This window comes from Manis javanica, chromosome 17 (assembly GCF_040802235.1).
Source record: "Manis javanica isolate MJ-LG chromosome 17, MJ_LKY, whole genome shotgun sequence".
Classification (NCBI taxonomy): Eukaryota; Metazoa; Chordata; class Mammalia; order Pholidota; family Manidae; genus Manis; species Manis javanica.
Genome location: NC_133172.1, coordinates 12,910,784 through 12,932,848, shown reverse-complemented (window position 1 = coordinate 12,932,848; position 22,065 = coordinate 12,910,784). Strand labels below are relative to the sequence as shown.

The window sequence follows — 22,065 nt, the reverse complement described above, 5'->3', positions numbered from 1 at the left end:
CCGAGGCGGGAACCCAAGTGTGGTTTTGATTGGCAAGTTCTGGGTCCTGGGGCGGGGCTTACTCTGATTGGGTAAACTACCGAGTTTCCGCACGGGGATTGGCTGGCAGGAAGCCAAAGGCAGGACCAGGAGAGGAAGCTTTTGTGATCGGCACTTGGGAACTAGCAGGCCCTACTTGCGGGAGCTTCGGCTCTGTTGGTGAGTAATCGCGAGTGCAGGCGGCCATCGGCGCTTGGAGGACGGAGTGGTTGGCGCCAGGGCCTTTCTGCACTTTCTGTGGGGAAACTTCCCGCAGCGCGAAGCCGGGGCGCCGCAAAATCACCTTTAACTGGCTTTACATCCGGGTTTTTTTGAGGGGTGGGCCGCCCTTTGATCCTGCGGGCCAGTGGGCATCGCCACTTAGGACGCTCCGCCTATTGGGTCGCGTAGAGCATCCTGGGACTAGTAGTAAACTCGAAATTTCCTCACCACGCGGAGGGAAGAGGTGTTCTCGCTTTGTTTTCCAAGCTGTGCCTTTCTCATCACTCCTCCCCTGCTTTCTAGACTTACTCTTGGAAGGAATAGCCCTAAGCGGCCCGATAAGCCTGCGTCGGGACAACGGATTTGGAGAAACCGAGGGCTGAAGTTACCATTTTCTTTATTTCAACCCTACCTCGGCACCTCACTCCATGGCAGTTCCCGAGACCCGTCCCAATCACACTATTTATATCAACAACCTCAACGAGAAGATCAAGAAGGATGGTGAGTTTTTGGGATAGTCCAGACAACGGACTCTCCCGCACCCGGGCCCCTCTTTCATCCCCAGCACCCACTTCTGTTCCTCAGCCTTCTCCAGCCAAACCCTTAACGTTAACCCCTCGGCCTTTGCACGCTGCTTCCTCTGTCTTTAATGCTCCCTCAGGTCATATCCTCTGCCCACTTACCTGTTCACTGTTCACTTTTTAAGGTTTCACCTCATAGGACCTCTCCTCCAGGAAGCCTTTCGCAGTCCTCTTCCTCCTTAGGTGCCTGCCTCTGACTTCCCGTAGGCCCTGGCCTTACCCCCTCAAACCCTGATTGTTCTGGGCTGTCTTGGGACTGTTTCTCCACTGGCCTGTGAGGTCCGTGAGGGTAAGAACTGGGACTGTTGTGGTCGCTGTCGTGTTCCCAGTGATAAGCTTACAATGAAAATGCTTCATTTCAAAGTGAAAATGAAATGAATGATAATGATGGCTAACACTGTATAAATCTTGATCACGTTTATTGCACAATGACTTGGCAGGAAGGAGCTATTCCCATTTTCCAGATTAGGAAACTGAGACTTAGGCGATGTTACTTGCCCAAGGTCACACAACAAGACAAAGCGCTGGAGGCCTCCAGTATAGATTTCTGCTTGAGAACTCAATTCTTGACATCAGATGTGCTTTCCATGCGCTTCAGCAAATTATCACCTTTGTTGCACCTCATTTTCTGTATTGGAAAACTGAGCAGAATCTTAATACCTACTTTGCATAGATGTTACGGGGATAAACTAGTTAAAAAGTGCCGTGACAGGGTGGGTGGTCAGGGAAGGCTTCTGAGGTGGCAACACTGCAGAGACCTGGGTGCGTAGGAGGCACCATGCACATATCAGAAGGGTGCTCCTATTAGAGGCAAAAGCCAGTGCAGAGATCCTGAGGCAGGATCAGTGTGGCATGCCTAAGAAAACCTGGAGGGCTAGTGTGGCTGGAGCGGGGAGAGAGAAGGTTGGAGAAGTTAGCCAGGGCCACTTCACATGGGCCTGTGTCAAAGTGCTGGGGACAGTGACAGGAAGTGCCCACATTTATAGGGCATTTACTGTGTATCTTTGGTGTGTGTGACTTGTGTTCCTCATACAGCCACCCTGTGAGGTAGTATTGTTATTGTTGGCCTCTTACAGAGGAGTACACGGGACCACTTGAGTGGTTCTTAGCTTCTGCTTACATTGCTGTCTCTAGGGTTAACTGACCTATGGCATTCTGGGTATTCTGTCAGTGGACTGATGGTTTCCCTTTTTGACTGTACTTTACTCTCAAAAGGGGAGTTCAAGCCCCAGAACATGCGACTAAGGTCTCTAGCTACCCATGCGTCTTTCCTTCCTCCACTCCAGAGCTGAAGAAGTCTCTGTACGCCATCTTTTCTCAGTTTGGCCAGATCCTGGATATCTTGGTATCACGGAGCCTGAAAATGAGGGGCCAGGCCTTTGTCATCTTCAAGGAGGTTAGCAGTGCCACCAACGCCCTGCGCTCCATGCAAGGTTTTCCCTTCTACGACAAGCCCATGGTGAGCACTGAGGGTGTGGAGGGTGTGTGTGCACATGCATGTACGTGCAAAGTGCTGCAGCAGACTGGGTGGGTCTGGGCCTCCTGTCACCTGTAGTCCTGTCCTTTAAGGACGGGAATGTCTCTTGATCTTCTTCAGCATTCACTGTTCATTGTACTGGCGTAGGGAGCACACAGTGACCAAGGAAACCCCCAGCCCTGTCCTGTCAGGCCTGTAAGTGCTGTGGGAGAGACAAGCCTGCCACCAGATGGTGGTGACCCACAGGGGTCAGGACTGGGATGGGAGAAGTGCACAGAGCTGGGGGAGCTTAGGTGAGGCACCACACCCAGTCTGTGTTCATTGAAGGCTTTCTGGGTGTGGGACTTGGAGAAGAAGAGTTAGCTGGGGGAGGAGAGGGAGAAAGGGTGTTAAGTAGAGCAACCATCTGGACTATGGCCTACAGATAACCAAGAGTACATGTAATTGAGGAAGTGAGCCAGGTTCATTTGGCTGGAGTGAAAGCTTGGAGGTTGGGAGGTCATAACCTGGAGAGAATGTCAGAAGTCAGGCTGCTCAGGGGCTAAAGTTTGTCCTGAAGGTGGACTTGATTCTGAGGGTGCTGGGGAGCCATCGAAGGTTTTAGGGAGATATCTCCGGCTGTTGGTTAGAGAGGATTAGAGGAGGGAGATGAGGGTCTATTTGCAAAAGCAGGGCTGCGTCAGGCTGGGAGGGAGAGCTAGGGCATGGGAGGAAGGGGAGTGGACTGCAGTCTGGGAAGAATATGGGGAATGGCTTGAAGTCCCTGCCCTGAGCTAGAATTCCTGCCATGTCACTGGTTCTTTGGAACCCTTTCTCTTGTCCCTCAATCAGTTGAGTTTCACCTGGTTGGAATATGCCTCCCTGAATCAACTCCCTTGGAGAAGTGACAGCAAGTGTCAGTGTGTGGAGGTCACCTTATGTGGGAGATGGGGGTCCCAGGGACAGCAGGGCAGCCTGCAGCCCTCACCTCCATCTGGAGAGGGCAGCCCTTTCACTCTGTCTACTGTCACCTGTGGGTGTGCAAGCCCAGAGTTGCCACATCTCCCATTGTCTTTCTGGGGCAGCTAATAATAAGCTTTTGAGGCATAAAAACCACAAAAATCTTAAAGTTTTGACTCTTCCCTGCTTTTCTTTCCAAATCACTGCGTGGACCGTAAGCACTCAAGCATGTGTGAGTTGTTTCAGAGAGTCCTGTGTACTACCTTTGAACTTCAGCAGTGGCCTGCTTCTCACTCCTACCGTGCACTGGCCGGGTCCCCGCCACCACCTTGCCTTGACAGGACTGTAGCTGCAGCCCGCTCACTGGCCTCTTATTTCCACCCCTGCTCCCCACACTTAACTATTCTCCCTCCCACTGCTGCAGTGTGTCTTCCTGCACCCCAGTGAGATCTCGTCACTCCCGTGCTTATAATGCTCTGTGACTCCCGGTTTTCTCAGGAAAAGCAAAGTCTCTCCTTGGTCCCCAGAGTCCCTGTTGGCTCTGTGACCTTGTTGCCTTTCTCCCTGTCATCTGCATTAGCTGCCTTGTTCCTTGATACACTGTTGCCTTTGCTAGAATGCTCTTTCCCTGGGTGTCCACACAGCTCCCTCTCTCCCTCCCTCTGTGCCAGTGTCACCTCACTGAGGCCTTTCCTGGCCACACTCTGAAAGTTTCAGTTCTCAACACTTCACATTCCCATCTCCAACTCACTTTTTAATCATTGTATCTTCCCATCAGATAAACTCCATGAGGACAGGGGCTTGTGTGTGATGATGCTCGTTAACTGAACTTCCAGAGTATGGGTCATCCACAAACAGCTGGGTGAATGAGATTTAGCCTGGAAGACAGACTCCTGTGGAACCGGAAACCCCCCTGCGTGATTCTCCTGTCCTAGTCTCATGTCCTCAGGCTTCTGCCGTTGGCCAGTTGCTCATGGCTGTCCCATCTTCCCTTCAAAATTCCAGTAAGACACCACCAGCACTTAACTATGAGCCAGCTGCTGTTCAAAGCACTTTAACTCATTCATTCCTCATAGTCATCCTTTGAAGTGGGCAGTGCCACAGTCCTCATTTTATAGATGAGAACATTGAGGCCAGGAGAACTCTATCAGGTTACTTACAAGCTCCTGGTAAAGTCTGCTTTTGCGCCCAGCGATTTGGCCCTGAAGTTCATGCTCTTAACCCTTCTGCTGTCTGGCAGCGCATCCAGTACGCCAAGACTGACTCAGATATCATCGCCAAAATGAAGGGCACTTTCGTGGAGCGGGACCGTAAGCGGGAGAAGAGGAAGCCCAAGAGCCAGGAGACCCCAGCCTCCAAGAAGGCCGTGCAGGGTGGGGCCGCTGCCCCTGTAGTGGGAGCTGTCCAGGGGCCTGTCCCGGTAAGCTCGGGCCCAGAGACACACGCTTGTCACCACCAGGCCATCCTCAGCCACGCAGTTTGGCTTGGGGGCAGGGTGTGGAAGGGCCTCCCCAGGGGATTCAGTCCCTCCCTTGGATTGTTGGTAGAGACTGTGTGTGCCCGTTGGGGGCTGAGCACCTGGGTGACGGTATCTCCCCTGGGTGGTACCCTCCCTGTCTGCCCACTGGTTTGGCAGGAGCTCTCCTTCTCTGTGTCTTAGTCTCTTGGTTTCTTCCTCCCCTTAACTTTGATTTTGCTGTCTTTAAAGTGAATATCTGTAGAAAATCCAGCATAGGCTATTAACCAATTGTTAGGATTAACAAGTAAACTTAATTCAGCAGGGTCACCAGATGGAACATCAGTTTGGGAAAAAATGAGTTTTATTTCTGTGTGCTAACAACAACCAGGTAGACTTCAAATTGAAAAATGGCTGTGAGGGGTAAGTCCAGCTAAAGGGGTACAAAACTGCCTGCTGAAACTAAACATGCTGAGAGCAGGTGGGAGGATCTTTGCAAAAGGATGGACTCCCTGCTGTTGAGATAACAGTTCTCTCCAGATTGATCTGAGGTTGAGTGCGGTTAAGTCAGAATGCCAGCAGGAAGTTTTGGGGACACTGGCAGCCTGTTTCTAAAGGTCTGTGGAAAGGCAAAGCAAGGCAGGTGTGGAGAATAAACTGGGGCACCTGCTGTAGTAGTCATATCAGGATGTGAAAGTAGCATAAGGGTAGGACGAGGCCTAAGGCAGCCTGGGGCCAGGGGACAGAATGGAGTCCAGAGTCCGATCCACATGGAAGGTCAGTCAGCACAGTCCTGGGGTGAAACGACTTTTCCTAGTGAATGATGCTGGGCCAGGTGGATGCTCCCTCCCTCAGCTACATGTAAGTTAATTAGAGATGAATCAGACCTCAGTGTGAGGGCTCAAACAATAAAGGTTCTAGAAGAAAACAGGAAAATGTCTTCATGACCTTGGTGAGGACATAAAAAGTGGAAACATCCTGTTTTCTAAACAGGATACCCAAAGCATGAGGTGCTGAAGAAAAGATGGATGAATTACATCCCACTCCTGAGGTCTCCAAGTCTGTGTGTCAGCCCTTCTGACTGGGTCACGCTGTTTGTCCCATCTCTGCTGATTCCGACTCACCGTCTAGCGTCAACAATGGTGTCTAGGCTACTGTCCGGGTTCCCTCTTTCACCTGTCCCCTCTTCTGCACCCTGCTTTCTGTCTGCCTTTGACTGTTCAGGTGTACTTCCACTTCCGGCCTCCCCGGCTCCCCTGGGTTCATGTGATGTGTGCTAGTGGACTGTCTCCCTACTTTCCCTTGCTGCCACCCCTCCCCATTTTTTTCTGCATCTGCCCTGACCATCCCTGTCCATCTCTGCCTTCACTGTCTCTTTTTTCTTTGTAGGTCTTAGTCTATTTCTTTTTCCTTAAAGTTTATTTTTAGAAACTAAAGTACAGCATACCCCTTAGAGCATTTATTTCCACTCCTTTTTGTTAACAATTGTTGACATTTTCTTCAACTTCCTGCTTTGACGTTCCCCTTGACCCTGGGTCTGTTTTGCTCCGTCTCTCTTTGGGTGCCTTTTCACCCCCTTCCAAGCCTGGGTCGTCCTCCCTGGGTCTCTCCCCCAGGGTTTACTCTCACATTTTCTCCTCTCTGCCTTCTGCTGACTACAGAAGCTTGTCTCCCACCTGCTGGCTGCCCAGCTCAGTCCTGCCCACCTCCTCTCCACAGGGCATGCCACCGATGACTCAGGCGCCCCGCATCATGCACCACATACCAGGCCAGCCTCCCTATATGCCACCCCCTGGCATGATCCCACCTCCAGGCCTTGCACCTGGCCAGATCCCACCAGGGGCCATGCCCCCACAGCAGCTTATGCCGGGGCAGATGCCACCTGCCCAGCCTGTAAGTATCTAGTTCAACTGGGATCGCAAATAAATAGAGCATGGGAATGGAAAGGGACTGGTGGGGATGCTGCTTTAGGTGGGGTGGTCTGGGCAGGCCGCCCTGAGGAGGTGCTCAAAGAGGAGAAGGATGTGGCAGAGGGCTCAGACCCTGGCGCAGAGAGCGATTTGAAGGTCAGGGTGAGGCTGGAGCAGCGGTCACCACCTAGGTGCATTGTGTGACCTGCTGGGCACCTGCTTATGGGGACAGCAATGCCCTCTTGTGGCTTACAGCCTTGTGGGGGCAAGGCTGGGTAGACTGGGGGCAACATAGAGTATGTCAGGTGAAGCACTGGAGAACTTCAGCAGGGTTGGGGGTGAAGAGCTCAAACAGGACTCAGGAGGGCCCTCAGTAGACAAACAGACTCCCTTCTCTTCCCTGCAGCTTTCAGAAAATCCACCAAATCACATCTTGTTCCTCACCAACCTGCCAGAGGAGACCAACGAACTCATGCTGTCCATGCTTTTCAACCAGTAAGTGAGCCTGCAGCTGGGCAGAGCCGAGGGTGATGGCCAGGAGGTGCTCCCATGGGGTCAGGCCTCAGAATGCTGGTGGAGCCCTGGGTCTGCCTAGGTTTTCCAGGCGGGACAATAACTGGAGATGTCATAGGAGGAGACTGAGGATGGGTCTGTGACCCAAGGGGATATGGGGAAAAGGCTGGGGTCAGTAGTAGCCAGTGTGTGCCAGAGCATTCTCTGCCTTCACTGGGGTGTGGGAGCCCAGGCCCTGGGCCTTATCTTTCTAGTCTAAATTGGAGACATGCAAGGTACCTGTAAAACAACATACTGACGACATTGAACGCTGGACTCCCAAGGAGGTGTAGAAGGGCGTTCCTTCCAGTGGTTGTGGGGAGTTGGCAGCGGCCTGGCAGAAGGAAGAGGTCAGGTTCAGGTGCTAACCATGGCACGCTGTGCCATGCAGAAGCAGAGAGAACAGTGAGAATGGTTCTTGGTAATAGTGCTGAGAAAAAAAATTTAAGAAACAGAAAAAATTAGGAAAACAATACATGTACCCTTCCACAGAATAATGCATATGTTCTAGAATACTGATTAGGAAAAGGATACCCAGGTAATGTGAAGATGGTGCCTAATGGGAAAGGAAGGAGGGAAGAGAAAGAGAAAGAAAAGGAAGCAGATCATGAAAGGGTAGGGCTGGTTCCTGGACAGGCTGTGTGGGTTATGACAGAGAAAGGACATGGGGTGGGGCAGTGTTCTTTCCTTGATCTAGGTTATGGCTGCATGGGGATTCATGTTAAAATTGTTCATTAAATGATTGGTTTGTATTGTACACACTCGTTTATACTACAGTCTCTCCCCTTTGCACTGTATCTCAGGCTGGATAATTCTTTGGTATTCGGATCATCCTGTGTGTTGTAGGATGCTGCCAAAATTTTAGGGGGAAATGGCAAGTCTGGATCCCTGACATCTGTTCCCCTCTTTCAGGTTCCCTGGCTTCAAAGAGGTCCGGCTGGTCCCTGGGCGGCATGACATTGCCTTTGTGGAGTTTGACAATGAGGTGCAGGCAGGGGCTGCTCGCGATGCCCTACAGGGCTTCAAGATCACTCAGAACAATGCCATGAAGATCTCCTTTGCCAAGAAGTAGTACCTTTTTCCCATGCCTGCCCCTGCCCCCTGTTCTGGGGCCATCCCCTCCCCCTTCTTGGCTCAGCCCCCCGAAGGTAAGTCCCCTGTGGGGGCCTTCTCAGAGCTGTGTGTGAGTGAGTGGTCGCCACACAGCATTGTACCCAGAGTCTGTCCCCAGACATTGCACCTGGTGCTGTTAGGCTGGAATAAAAGTGTTTTTTTGACATTTAGTTTTTCACAACCATTTGTTCTCTTGTCCTGTGTTTCCCTTTCCTGCACGTCAGAACATTCTAGGTGTTTAGCGCTTTCAGCATGTTGGGGTTTGCAATCTTGGGAAAATATAGAATAATGTAAAATTATCTAAGCTTAAGTCACCTTGACTACTTTGGAAAATTTCTGCTTTGTCTTAATCCACATTCAGGGCAGGAAATTGAAACCCAGGCTGCCGTGTACAGTTGGGCAGGTTGTGTACTGCATAAGGTTGCCACCTTTAAGGGAGCACCATTCACTTTGTAGGCTTGTGTGTTTATTCCAATAATTTTTAATGTGATAAGAGTGTTAAGGAAGGTTTTTCTTCACCTTTTTCTAATCTTTGTAAAGGTGGCTTCTGTAGCAACAGTCCCTCAGAAACATTCTAGGAACTTTTAAGAAGGAAGGGAATTGGGTGCTCACGAAATCATTGGAAGGATAGTGGGAATGGCAGTCTGGGTTTGTGACACTTGAGTTGCAGTTTGCAACCTCTGAACTGCTGTCTAGAGTTCAGGAAGATGGCCAACACTGCTAACAAGAGTGCCCAAACTGACAATCACACGTGGGAAGCTATGGACAAGGAGTGTGGCCGCTTTACACTCAGCAGATCTCCCTTGCAGGCCATTCATCAACTAGGAGCCTCTGGCAGTTGGCTGAACCAAATTCTCTTCCAGTGCCTCAGCTGCAGGGGAGTCTAGGAAATGTAATTTCTTGTTGGACAGTCATTACCCAGCTGAAGCTATGGAAATGGAGGGGTGGTTAAATGGAGTTCCTTCCTTAGTAGTCTGTCACACATCTGACCTGGGAGATTATAAATTCGCTCAAAAAAACTGCCTAAGACCCTATCTGACTCCTTTAAGATGGCAAAATGCGATCATTTTGCCAGTAGAAAATAAACCACAAAAATAAATACAATAGGACAGCGTTAAATTCTGTCGATACTTTTTCGTGCCAAGACTGTAAGCCCAAGCCTGCTCCTGCTCCGCTCTCCATTGAAGAGAACATCTGTTTGAAGTGATGGTAGCACCAGATGCAGACTTGCTGCCTTAGATGTGAAAGACTAGAGGAGAAAGGGACTGTTGTCTTCACAGAAAGGCACAGTGGTGCTGCAGATGACAAATGGAAACATCTCACCTGCCACACTGGTGACCCCAGGTTCTGTGGTCGGCAGATTCTGGATTCTACTGTCTGCCTGGGGGGTTCCCTAGCTGTTCCCCACAGGCAGCTGATGTCCCCACTCAGCTTCATTTTCTACCTAAGGAGGAATCTATATTTAATAGAGTGGTTTTGTTTATACTGCCACTGTCCCAAACACACACCCACTACCTGGCATTTAGCAAGCTCTCAATAAATTGAACAAATGCCTGCCAAACGCTATTTGCTAACTGCTCTTGCCATGAGATACACATTCGTGAATGAAATCAAGCTTATTTCAGATATGTGTTCTGATAGGAACAACTGGTGTAGTGGAGTGATGGGGTGGCGGGGCTGGGGAACAGTAGTAATAGGTGATGGAGAAAAGCCCCTCCAAGGAGGTGGTGTGCGAAGAGAGCTATTTATACTCAAGATCTTGGTACTCTGTGCTGGGAGTTGGGCTTATACATATGGCTTAAGCCTAGTCTTTGTTCTGATGAATTCTTCTCTACCCTAAGCTATGTTCCCCTGTGCCCATCCTCTCCCCCTGCTAAAAAATGTTTGGACTTGCTGGCCTGAGGTAAGAACTGCCTGAGGGAAGAGGTGGGTGCTCAGGAGAATGATCTCAGGTGTGTGGGTCTCTGAAGCACAGTTTTAGGGGTGGGGTGAGACGAGTTCAAATCCTCTGGTACTTGTTCACCTTCGACACCTGAACAAGCTCAGCAGTGATGGGTGTGGGCCTGGAGCCAAACCTAGTCTATCCACTTCCCACCTCTAACTGTTAAGTCCGGGGAGAGGAAATCCTGGGGCAAAATACCTCTAAAACTGAAATTAGTCAAAGGGAGAAATAAAGTTTAAAATTTGTTTATTGCTTACAAACTGTAGTCAGGCCCTTCTCTTTCTTGCTCCAGCAGAAGCAGAGGACCTCCCGTCACCTCTCAGGTACAGATAAGCCCTCTGTTGCCCAGGTAATTACCCACTGATAGGGAGATGAATTTCTCTCCACCCCTGAGGAATGATGCAAATGCACTAAAGCCATACTTCTTTCAACCTCTGAACACCTATTGATATGCAGATACACTAAAGCCAGGCGAGATATTCTGGAAATAGTACAATTTTACCCACAGTCACCTTGGACAAGTTCTTAGAGGCTCTCACTTCCATTTCCCTGTCAAATGGAGTTATGAAATCACTTTGAGGTGATGCAGAGTATCCATTTGAACTAATAAAAAATGTACATGGTGAATGCTCTATAAATACTAGCTGTTATCCTATATTACAGATGAGAAAGGTGAGGTTTTGAGAGAAAAAGCTCAGGTCACCCAGTCAGGAAGTGGCCTGTGAGGATAAATAGCAATCACGGTAGGGCATTGCCTAGCCTAAGGCCCAGCGCATAATGCTTTCTCTGCATGAGAGCTGGGGCAATCAAAGGGCTGCCTTGTTTCCTGCCCGTCAGCACAGGAAATTCCAAGGTGGTTTTCCTTACTGGCTTCTTTGGTTCTGTCCCTGGAGGGGATAGCGGAGGGGCCCAGATAACCAAGCGGACTCCAGAAGGTGGAATTGAATGCCTGATCAGCCTGTCTGGGCCTCTCTGATTGTTGAAGGGGTGGCTATAACTTGGGGTGGTCTGGGCTGCTTTGTGCCTATTTGGGCATTTCCTTGGGTGGGCAGCCCTCACCCTGTCCATGAAATGGTTCTGGCTGGGTAGCAGCCTCAAGGTGGAGTGAGTGAAATTTGGGACTGGTTTAGGGCGGGGACAAGACAGAACACTGGTTGCCTTGTACGGCTAGAGAGGGAGGTCAGGAGGAAATTGGAGACCCCATTTCCCCCTTGGTCGCGCTCATAGTCCGAGATGGCTTGGTCTCCAGTGTTCCTTGGTGTCATCATTTTGCTGTCTTCCTTCCCTGGGCTTGGTTTTGGGGGCCGCCCCATGCCTAAACTGGCTGACTGGAAGCTGTGTGCAGATGAGGAATGCAGCTGTAAGAGTTGGGTGTGGGGGGACTGGGGATGTGGGTTGCTTGCCAGTGTGGAGGGTGCTGTCGATCCCTTCTATTCCTTCCCCAGACCCCATCTCCATGGCTGTGGCCCTGCAGGACTACGTGGCCCCTGACTGCCGTTTCCTGACCATACACAGGGGCCAAGTTGTGTATGTCTTCTCCAAGCTGAAGGGCCGAGGGCGGCTCTTCTGGGGAGGCAGTGTAAGTCTTGGGAGAACAAAAAGAATGGCTATGGGACTGGGGTGGGAGTGCACCCTAATTTTCCACCTAAAGGAAATTTTGAGGGAATGAGCTGAAATGGTTTGGGGGAAGCTGTTGTGATCTAGTTTTACTTTGCTTAGTATTACAGGACACCTATGATGTCAGTCTCTGTTCTAAACACTGAAGATAGAACAGCAAATGCTCCCTTTTATTTTAATGGAAGGAGACAAACCATCAAAAATATCAGCGAGTATGTGCTGCTTCAAGAATTAATAACTGGCTGACTAGTTTACAGCAGGTGGTTGCGGAGAGCTTCTGAGCCAGTGACTTTAAGCTGAGATCTGAGTGACAAGGATGGAGCCAGCCATGTGGAGTTAGGGAGAAGAGAGTGAAAAGTTCTTCGCCAGGAACCAGTTTGCCATTCTCCCAGACCCTGGCTTTTTAACTCTTTTTCTCCAGGTTCAGGGAGATTACTATGGAGACCTAGCAGCTCGCCTGGGCTATTTCCCCAGTAGCATTGTACGTGAGGATCAGACCCTGAAACCTGGCAAAATCGATCTGAAGACAGATGTGAGTGTTTTGGGGGTTGGCAGATATCTGGAGGGAGGGCCCAAGGGTTGTGGCGATGGGCAAAGATGCTCCTACTCCTGGCTCCCCCTAGCAGCCTAGCAGTGTGTGCTGGGACAAATTCCTACCTGTTTTCTCATCTGTGATTGCTAAATCTCTGTCCAGTTGAGAGATGCAAGGATTAGAGGGCTCTGGGCTAATTTGCATAACATTTGTGTGGCCAAACCTGGCCTCAACAGCTACAGCCTTTGCTAAAACCGTTAGATCCTTTGTGGTGTAACCGCTGGTTTTCTCCCCACTGTTTCCCCTTTCTTTTTCAGAAATGGGATTTCTACTGCCAGTGAGCTCAGCCTACTGCTGCCCTTGCCGTTTTTTCTCCCTGGCTTTATGCAAATACATCAGCCAAGTGCAAACTATGGGTCTCTGTAGTCTTTGTGGTGGGAAATGTTAAAGGGAAATGTTTCCCCAGGTTCCTAAATCTAGCCAATCAACCCACTGACTGTGCTAACATCCGTGGTTGCTAGGCAGAGTTTCACTTGACTAAATGCTCCTTTTACCTTGATGGGTATCTGAAGGTGGGTTCCTACGCTTAGATACCACAGAAGGAAATGAGAAGACGGAATAACCTAAGCAGCCCAACTCGGGGATTTTATCCTCTTTAGATCACCAATGTGAGGGCGCGGAACTACTCGGAATGAGGCAGTCGGACCTTGAAGACATAAATCGCAGAGCAGAGGTCTCCTTGGAAAATTATCTGCAAAGGGAGATGGGGGATTGCGCATATCGTCCCTCCTGCTTTTAAAATCAGAAATCGCTCTCGCTAGCTCAAGATCTCTTCCTCTTGCAGGTTCTGTCAATCCGTAGGCTCCTGCCTTCTTTGCAACCGTATCCCCTCCCCCAAGTCCTCTCCTGCCCAATCCCGAGTCTCGATGCTGCCTCCGAAATCCTGACCAAATCCGTTTCTCTGCTCCGTTCAGCATCTCTGCACCGACCCTTTCCACTTGCTTCGCCAATCGCTGGTCGTGGTCCCGCCCCTTTTTGTTCATCCCCTCTCATACTGCCAATGCGTGCCTTTTGTCCCGCCCCGTGGCCGCCGAGTCCGCCAATCCCTGCCCTTGGGGAGCGTGGCCTGGTATCCCGCAGGCCTAGCGGGTCGCACCGGAGTGGGGTGGAGGCGGAAGTGGCGGCGCCGGGCCCCGGGAGTAGGAAGAAGCCGGGGCTGCAAGCCGGAGTAGAGCGGCTGCCAGCCGAGCAGCAGGCGCGGCCGCGGCGCCATATTGCGGCCCCAAGCGGCCGTGACCGAGTCATGGCCGAGACCTACGGTGAGACTGGTGGGCCGAAGACGAGGTCTGGGTCTGGGCCCAGGGAGGATGCGGCCTGTGGTAATGGGGCGGGGCTTTACATGCCAGGGGGCGGGGTCTGCCGTTATGGGGCCGGACCTAGTGGATTTTGGGAGGGGTTTGGTGGGTCTGAGGCAGAGCTTAATCGATTTGGGCGGAGCCTGAGGGTCCTGTGTGTGGGTTAAATAGATCTGGGACGGGATTGGAGGGAGCCTTCTGAGTCTAGGTGGGCCTTGAGGGAAAGGGTGGGCCCTAACGTATCGGGGCGGAGCCTGGGTGGAGAGGGCAGGGCTGACATGTGAATGGCAGGGGTGGAGCTTGATAGGCTGTGGGTTGTTGGGGTGGCCCTGAAGGGATGCACTTGGGACTGTTCTAGCTTGAGAGGACCGGAATGGGGTTGGGGATGAGTTGTCTTTGAATTAGGAGGTGGGACTAGTGGCAAGGGGTGGAGTTTAAGCTTCCTAATAGCGCAGTGCCTTGGCGAAGGGAAGGAATAAGGACTGAGAAATGGAAAATCACCCATGGATGGTTGGAAGGTGAGAGGGCAAGGTGGGGTAGTAAGAGCACTGGTTTAGGAGACAGAGGAGCTGCATTCATTCAACAAATAGAGAAAAGCAGAGGGAACAGGTGCGAAGACCCTGAGGTGGGAACCAGCTTGTCATTTTCAGGAAATAGACTGAAGGTCAGAGGCTAAAGTAGAATGAATGAGCTGAAGAGTGGAAGGAGCTGAAGTCATGAGGAGCCTATGCAAGATTACAGTCCTTAATAAAATGGCTTTCAAGAGGCTTTAGCAATGTAATAGCTAAGATCTTGGACCCTGGAGCCAGGTAGCCTGGGTTTGAATCCCATCTCTGCTTAGCTTTGGGACCTTGGGCAGGTCTGTTGACCTTTCTGGCCTCAGTTTCTTCAGCTGGAAAATGGGGATAATTATTAGTATACCTCTGTCCTAGAGTTGTCCTGAGGATTAAGTGAGTTGTCAGTGTAAGTAAAGAGCTTTAGAACTGTGCCTGGTACGTGGTAGGCACTGCTGTATAAGAATTACCTGTTACTGTTGTTACTCATTGCTCTGTTTTTCCCTGTGTCTGTTTCTCTCCCTGGAACGGTAATGCTCTCTTGGTTTCCATCTTTTCCCCTGATTTTTGGGTCCCATCTGCTCAGACTTCCTCTTCAAATTCCTGGTGATTGGCAGTGCAGGAACTGGCAAATCATGTCTCCTTCATCAGTTCATTGAGAATAAGTGTGAGTTTCTGGGAGTGGTCCTGGGAGAACTGACCTGTGGACATGGGTATGGCATGGGCAAGTGGGCAGCCACTGGCGTGGGCTGCAGCAGGATTGGCCATAGGTGCAACTGCAGTGCTGGTTCCCTGGGGGTTTTGCCTTGGTGTATGCTCTTTGCAAGGTCCTCCTTGCACCTTACTCACCCCAGCACTGGGAATGGGTTGGCACAGCTTGAGGAGGCATTGGAGGCCAGGGAATCCTCTGAGCCCCTGCCCTCCTCTTCTCTCCCTCCCACTCTCAGTCAAACAGGATTCCAACCACACAATCGGTGTGGAGTTTGGATCCCGGGTGGTCAACGTGGGTGGGAAGACTGTGAAGCTACAGATTTGGGACACAGCCGGCCAGGAGCGGTTCCGGTAGGTGGGCTGGGCTCCCAGGAAGAAGAGTGTGGGGGACAAAGGGGAGACAGAGAGAGAGAGAGAGAGGTGTGCAGAGTCATTTGGAGACACAATGATAGGAGCAAGGAGACACTGAGAGGGCAGTAAGGCAGAGGGGAAGAGAAAGGGACCTCCATTAGCAGACACACATAACCGGAGAAGGAGTCCTGGACGGAAGGTGTCAGACATGGTGAGAGAGAAAGAATGAGAAAAAACATAATGAAGAGCGAGTGAGCCAGGGAGAGACCAAGAGACCCTAGAGAGGCCATGATAGCCAGACACATAAGGCTGGAAGGCTGGGGTCTTGTGCCCAGGGAGAGACAGGCCTGCAGAGAAGGAGGCACATGAGGTGGAGGCAAGGGGTGGAGATTGAAAAAGAGAGGCTGAAACAGAGCAGAAACTTGAAAGAGGTACACACACACACACACAGAGGAATAGAGACAGAGACAGAGACAGGGAGATTGGAACGGGGTAGCCAGAGAGAAGGTGGAGTGGACATTTTTGGGAAAAGAGGATGCTCAGCACATGGCATGTCATAAGAAGATGCAGAAAAGGTGATAGACACATTGGAACCCTGAGTGTGAGAAACGGGCAGAGAATAGGGAGAGAAAAATGGGGGAACATACGGTTCCTGGACAGTGGTTAGTAGCTGCCAAGTTTGTATTCGTATGTTGATTCACTGTGTGAGGTGCACACAGCCCAGAGATAGAAGGCGAAGGAGAGGTGGGTGAGCGGGATGGGCTGTGTCTGTGGTAAGGGCTCAGTAAATACTTCTGGAATGACTGTATGAGTTCCAGAGGGAGCAGACTGGTGACAAAGGGAGGTCTGGACAGTTGGCCCCACTGGGAAGCGGGCCTCCCCGAGATGCAGCAGGAGAGGGACAAGTGAACATAGTTGTACAGCACTTGTCCAGGACTGGGCAAAGTTGAGGTGACAGGAAATGATGAATGAATGAATGAATGAATGGGGAAGCAAGAGTGATGATGAGAGAGCCAAGGCAGAGAGAAATAGAGAATTAAAGTCACATATACCTAAGAGAAGCAGAAAGGTCAATGAAGAGATTCTGAAAGACAGGGACATAGAATCAAAGACAGGTAGGGACTCAGACAGAGGCCGGCAGACAGCTAACTGAGATAAAGGATTGAGGGAGACTGAGAGAGAGTCTGTCAGACAGAGGGAAATGTAGACTAGGCGGTGGCAGCTGGTTTTGGGGGATGGGCCAGCAGTGAAGGGGGGCCTCCGAACCACCAGTCTCTTTCCGCAGAGGGGGGCAGTCTCGGGGCAGACCCCAGCCTCAGGGGTGACTGGGTCCCCCTGGCCCCACAGGTCGGTGACACGGAGTTACTACCGAGGGGCAGCTGGAGCCCTGCTGGTGTATGACATCACCAGGTGGGTGCACGGAGTGTGTGGGGTGGGGCCCGGGGAGGCCCTTCCTGCATGCCCACCCCTCTTCTCTCTCCCTTCTCTGCAGCCGGGAGACATACAACTCTCTGACTGCCTGGCTGACGGATGCCCGCACGCTGGCCAGCCCCAACATTGTGGTCATCCTCTGTGGCAACAAGAAGGACCTGGACCCCGAGCGTGAGGTCACATTCCTGGAAGCCTCTCGTTTTGCCCAAGAGAACGGTGAGAGCCTTATGGTGGGCCAGTGGGGGCTGGGTGCTCAGCAGAGGAGCAGGGGCAGTCCACTGGGGCCAGTAGGCTTCCTGGCTCTCAGTGGCTGTGCCCAGCAGGGGAAGGTGGAGATACAGAAGTCTGGGTTCAAAGCAAAGTGCTGCCACTCACGAGCTGTGTAACCACCCCAGCCATCAGTTTCTCATCCGGAAGGTGGGATCATACTGTGTCTGCCTCACATGGGGCTCTAGGAGGGGGCCCATGGAGAGCCCTCAGCACTGCCTGGGCAGAGTGAGTGCTTGCTTAATGTTGGCTGCTGAGGTGCTTCTGACCACCATGGGAAGGCAGCTCAGGGTTTTGGCATAAGGGGGAGATCTGCAAACCCCGAAGGCCCTAGGGGACAGGCACATTTTATAAATAACAGAGATAGGACAGGGTAGACCTCTGGATAGCAAGCACTGGAATTAGAGAGGTGAACAAGACTGACAGCCACATCAAGAGTTGCACAAGTCTAAACTCACTTGCAAACATCATGTTGACCAAACATCGGCTGGCTTAGGGTCTGTCCGTGTTCCTCCAGTTTGGAATCTCCAGGTTTAGAAGATGTTTTAACATCTGAAAGGTGTGGGTTTGAATCCTGGCTCTTACTGTGAGGCCTTGTCATGTGGCTGAGGGGTGGACTGTGGGGGGCCTACGCCTGTGCTAGATGGTTCTGGGGACACAGTGATGAAAACAGCCCCGGCCCACCTCTCATGGGTAGGGGAGGTGGACAGAACCGTTTCCAGAGAGTGACAGCCCAGGAGGTCAGGGCCAGCGTGGGGGAGGCACAGGGGGCTGTGGGAGCCCAGAGGAGGTACCTGACCCATCTGAGAGGTCAGGGAGGACTTTGTGGAGGAGAAACTGTGTGAGCTGAGCTCGGTGGGTACCTTGAGGGGTAAACGTGTGGTAGGGGAACAGCATGCACAAAGGCCCAGAATGAGGGCAAAGGGGGGACATTTGAGGAACAGATGAGAGGCAGCAGGTCAGAGCTGGAGCAGAGGATGGGGACTGACTGAGGCCCTGACCTTCCAAGCATCTGCCCCCCTCCCCCCCACCGCAGAGCTAATGTTCCTGGAAACTAGTGCCCTCACAGGGGAGAACGTGGAAGAGGCATTCTTGAAGTGTGCCCGCACCATCCTGAACAAGATAGACTCAGGTGAGGCCCCAGACTGACTGTGGTGGGAGTGGAAGATGGCCCAGGGGTCTCCAAGGGCCCAGTCCTGACCTCTCCCCTCCCTGCAGGTGAGCTCGACCCCGAGAGAATGGGCTCAGGCATTCAGTACGGGGATGCTTCTCTTCGCCAGCTGCGGCAGCCCCGGAGTGCCCAGGCCGTGGCCTCTCAGCCATGTGGCTGCTGAGATCTGCAGAGCCAGGTGGGGATACCGGGGACTTGGGGACCGCAGGCATGGTCTCCTGGCGGGGGGGAGTATGGAGCAGAGACAGAGATAGAGAAATGGAGAGAGGACAAAAGGAACAAAGTGAAAAAGAAAGATGCAGAACCACTTGACTTAAAGAAACCATCTTCCTGGCCACAGGGAAGCTTTCTCTGTCCCACTGCCAGCTCTCTGCCCTGGGTCTCTGATGTTCCTCCCATTCATAATTCATCAAATATTTATTGAGTGCTTGTGATGTGCCAGGGCCTGTTCAAGGCACTGGGGATACAGCAGTGGGTCAAAGAGCCTAAAATCCCTGTCTTTGTGGAGGCAATATGCTCTGGGAGGAGATAGACCACAAACAAGATACATAAGTAAATTATATGGTAATTAGGGAGAGAAGAGCTACGGAGAAAAATAACATACATAGGACAAAAGAAGGGCGGGGAGGTAGAGGAGTGGGACTTTAAACAGGATGATGTGGAAGGACTCCCTGAGAAGGTGACATTGGAGCAAAGACCTGTAGGAGGAGAGGGAGGGGGTCATGCGAGCCCCTGGAAGAAGAGTATTCTAGCCAGAGGGAACAGCCAGTTCAAAGGCCCTGAGGCAGGGTCATACCTGGCCTGAGTGAGGAAGTCTAAGGAGGCAGCGTGGCTGCAGTAGAGCACGTGTGGTGTGTGTGTGTACTGGGGGCAGGTGAGCAGGAGATGAGATCAGAAGTGGGGAAAACAGGTGAGTCCAGGCCTTGTGAGTGAGCCATAGGGAGGCCTCTGGCATGTACCCTGGTGGGATGGGAGCCTTTAGGAGGGCTCCAAGCAGAGGAGGGACAGGATCTGATTCAGGCATTCGCAGGAGCCCTCTGGCAAGGCTGTATAGAGGGGAGACCGTTGAGGGGCAAGGGTGGTTTCTGGGGAGACCTGTGAGGAGGCTACTGCAAAGTCAAGGTGAGAGACAATTGTGAACAGGACCAGGGTGCGACAGAGAAGAGACTGACAAGTGGATAGTTTGTATCCTCCCTCGTCTCTGTTTCCAGTCTTGTCCCCTTTTGATGTAGCCACTGGGTCGTTCTAAAGCACACATCTGATCCTAACCTTCCTCTGTTTCAAACCAACCATGACCCCCAGGGTCATGGGCCATAGCTGAAGCTCCTCACCCAGCCCTACCTGCCTCAACCAGCACCTCACATCTCTCAGGCCTCCACATCTACACTGAAGGTCTTTCCATTTCTCTGGGTCTTTGCATATGCTGTTCCCTCTGCCAGGAATACCATTCCTTCCCTCTCTTCTCTGGTAACCTCCTCCCTGTCCTCCAGAAAGCCTTGCTTTTTCCCCTATGCTTGGTCCAAAGTCCTTGACAAGCTTGCAAGATTCTGTAGGATTTGGTTCCATGCACACCTGTCTGAGGGTGTGTGTGTGTGTGTCTTGCCATGTACCCCTTGTGTGCTCCAGGGAGGCTGTGGGGGAAAGTGGCTACAACTTGGATGTACTTGGAAGGCAGAGCCCATAGGACTTCCTGAGGATTGGATATGGCATTTGAGAGAGAGGAGTCAGGGTGCTTTGGGCAGCACTGTCTTCCTTCCAGGCCTTTGCATCCGCTGTCCCTCTGTGGGTTGCCTGCTCTCCCTTCTTTCTTATGCCAACTCCCACTCGTTATCTGGTCTCTGCTAAAATGACTTTTTCTGCCGGAAACCTTTATTGGCTTCCCAGATGGGGTGGTCTGACACCTGCCCCCTCCTTTTGAAAGCATTCAACTCTGTACACTTGATCACTGTTATTTGTATGTGTTTTTCTTCTCAACCTGGGAAGGGAAGGAGGTGACAGATCATTATTTGAATTCTGACTCTGTCACTTTGTACCTGTGTGACTCTGGGCTAGTTACTTAACCTCCCTGGGCCTTGGTTTCCTCATCTGTAGAATGGGACTAATAATTAGTACCTACTTCATATGGGTGTTGAGAAGATTAATTAAGTAAATTCATGTAAAGTGCTTAGACTAGGGTCAAGCACTTAGGAAGGACTCGCTAAATGAGGGCTGTTTATTATTTTTCTTATTGTCTGTTTTAAAGACTGGGCTGTGTAGAAATGGACAGACATGTACTCTCCAGCTCAGTGCTTAGTATAGGGTCTGTTTTGGGGTTTGCCTCAGTGAATCAAATGTACAAGACAGTACCTATTCAAACTTTGTTGACTGCAATCTACAGAAGGAAGTATATTTTATATGTTGATCTAAAACAGTGACACGCATAAAACAGAAACACACGTTTTCCAAGCACTATTTTTTTACTGAGGTGAAATTTACATAAATTTAGCCATTTAACAGGTACAATTCAGTGGTATTTAGTTCAGTTCATTCACAAGGTTAGTTCCAGAGCATTTTCATTACTCTAAAAGAATACCCTACATCCATTAAGCAGTCAGTCCCTATTCCCCCCAGACTCTGATACCCACCAATCTGCTTTCTGTCTCTGTAGCCCAATATTCTTAATACATAAGATGTACTTTGGTATTTTCTATTCTGTTTTATTCTATTTCAATAAAAACTTGGTTCAGGGCCCACCAAACTGTTTTCCCAACCACTCATGCAGTGCCGTGCATTGGAACCATCAGCAGAGCTTTAAAAGATAGTCATGCCCAGGCCTTACCCCAGAGACTCTGGAATGATTCTGGAATTTCTAGAAGCTCCCAGATAATGCTATCTGCAGCCAAATCAAATGTGTCTCCTTAGCTTGGAAAACACTGGAATGAGATCTACAGGTGGGGTATCCAGGAACATAGAGGGACACAGAGATATAAAGGTGGGGACATGGAATTTAGACAATTAGATGCCCCTCTATAGACTCAAGGAGCCAGCTCTCTGAGGCAAACAAACAGGAAGATGTAAGTGCCCTCAGAGAGAGCCCAAAGTTACCTGCAGAGGAGAAACAGAAAGTCAGACAGGCAGACAGTGTAGAAACTTTGGGAGAAAGAGAAAGGTATGGATAGACAGACAGGAATAAGAGGACAGGAAGATACCCAGAAATGAGACAAAGATACCTGCTGGACTAACCCAGGATCCTTCTAGATCATCACACACTTTTTTTTCAGCTCACCTGTTCTCCAGGACCAGCCCTGCCCTTCCGGCTAGGGCCCAGACCCAGACCCTTGGGAGGCCAAACCCCTCACCTGCCCTGGCCCCAGAGAAGCTGCCCCGCCACCTGTCCCCCTTCCCTGGCCTGGTGGGGCCTGGCTGAGGGGCAAGACTGAGCCACGGGGGAAGGGGGGATCCATACCTGCTGCTGCTTCCTCTGTCTTGGCTAACCCCTATCCCCCTTGAGCCCCTGACCATACTCGAAGAGTTCCCAAAGCCTGAGACCAGGGCCATTTGGCCCAGCTCCCCACCTGACCCTGACATTGCAAGTACTTGTTATTTATTACCTGGAGGCCTGGTACCCACCCCATCCCCATAAAGCATTGTTTACATCTGAGTCTTGGCCTCCATCTTTTTGGGGTAGTGGAGAGGGAGGGGAGACAGAAGAGGTTCCTGATGGAAGAATTGTCTGTCTTGATGTTTGGGGCCATGTTTCTGGGTTGGACATGGTGTGGGGGTATGATGTGACTCCATGACTTAGGTATCTGTTTTGGAGGGAGTCTGTCCCTGTGCACATTTTCTGTGACAATGCATGCTGGAGGTCCACATGTGTGACACTCATG

General features: G+C 51.2%; 3 protein-coding genes across 6 annotated transcripts; all 3 read left to right on the top strand.

The window, feature by feature from the left end:
• Positions 1-43: 43 nt before the first annotated feature.
• SNRPA (small nuclear ribonucleoprotein polypeptide A) lies at positions 44-8,450 on the top strand. 3 transcript variants are annotated; one of them, XM_017661271.3, is made up of 7 exons: positions 44-198; positions 544-741; positions 2,108-2,280; positions 4,478-4,657; positions 6,413-6,586; positions 7,010-7,098; positions 8,068-8,450. In XM_017661271.3, the coding sequence occupies exons 2-7, from the start codon at positions 669-671 to the stop codon at positions 8,225-8,227; spliced, it is 849 nt and encodes a 282-aa protein (XP_017516760.1). In that variant the 5' UTR covers positions 44-198; positions 544-668; the 3' UTR covers positions 8,228-8,450. The 3 variants fall into 3 exon arrangements, with proteins under 3 accessions (XP_017516760.1, XP_017516762.1, XP_017516761.1); XM_017661273.3 differs by lacking the exon at positions 44-198 and having other exon boundaries at positions 452-741; positions 2,143-2,280; XM_017661272.3 differs by lacking the exon at positions 44-198 and having other exon boundaries at positions 453-741.
• Positions 8,451-10,570: 2,120 nt separating this feature from the next.
• On the top strand, positions 10,571-13,415 carry MIA (MIA SH3 domain containing). 2 transcript variants are annotated; one of them, XM_037013957.2, is made up of 4 exons: positions 10,571-11,145; positions 11,656-11,789; positions 12,249-12,359; positions 12,677-13,415. In XM_037013957.2, the coding sequence occupies exons 1-4, from the start codon at positions 11,001-11,003 to the stop codon at positions 12,698-12,700; spliced, it is 414 nt and encodes a 137-aa protein (XP_036869852.1). In that variant the 5' UTR covers positions 10,571-11,000; the 3' UTR covers positions 12,701-13,415. The 2 variants fall into 2 exon arrangements, with proteins under 2 accessions (XP_036869852.1, XP_017516765.1); XM_017661276.3 differs by having other exon boundaries at positions 10,571-11,570; positions 12,677-12,789.
• Positions 13,416-13,465: 50 nt separating this feature from the next.
• Positions 13,466-21,839, top strand: RAB4B (RAB4B, member RAS oncogene family). The gene is made up of 8 exons (XM_017661274.3): positions 13,466-13,678; positions 14,855-14,935; positions 15,216-15,330; positions 16,678-16,740; positions 16,823-16,977; positions 18,065-18,160; positions 18,247-18,377; positions 21,460-21,839. Exons 1-7 carry the CDS (start codon positions 13,663-13,665, stop codon positions 18,360-18,362), a joined length of 642 nt encoding a protein of 213 aa, XP_017516763.1. The 5' UTR covers positions 13,466-13,662; the 3' UTR covers positions 18,363-18,377; positions 21,460-21,839.
• The last annotated feature ends 226 nt before the right edge of the window (positions 21,840-22,065 follow it).

Bases quoted from the DNA above. Each gene is read 5' to 3' on its own strand.
- MIA (XM_037013957.2), top strand. From the start codon at position 11,001: ATGAGAGCTGGGGCAATCAAAGGGCTGCCTTGTTTCCTGCCCGTCAGC. The intron at 11,146-11,655 runs GTGGAATTGAAT...TTCCTTCCCCAG, and splicing joins AACCAAGCGGACTCCAGAAG to ACCCCATCTCCATGGCTGTG. The intron at 11,790-12,248 runs GTAAGTCTTGGG...CTTTTTCTCCAG, and splicing joins GGCTCTTCTGGGGAGGCAGT to GTTCAGGGAGATTACTATGG.
- SNRPA (XM_017661271.3), top strand. From the start codon at position 669: ATGGCAGTTCCCGAGACCCGTCCCAATCACACTATTTATATCAACAAC. The intron at 2,281-4,477 runs GTGAGCACTGAG...GCTGTCTGGCAG, and splicing joins CCTTCTACGACAAGCCCATG to CGCATCCAGTACGCCAAGAC. The intron at 6,587-7,009 runs GTAAGTATCTAG...TCTTCCCTGCAG, and splicing joins AGATGCCACCTGCCCAGCCT to CTTTCAGAAAATCCACCAAA.
- RAB4B (XM_017661274.3), top strand. The intron at 14,936-15,215 runs GTGAGTTTCTGG...TCCCACTCTCAG, and splicing joins TCAGTTCATTGAGAATAAGT to TCAAACAGGATTCCAACCAC. The intron at 15,331-16,677 runs GTAGGTGGGCTG...CTGGCCCCACAG, and splicing joins GCCGGCCAGGAGCGGTTCCG to GTCGGTGACACGGAGTTACT.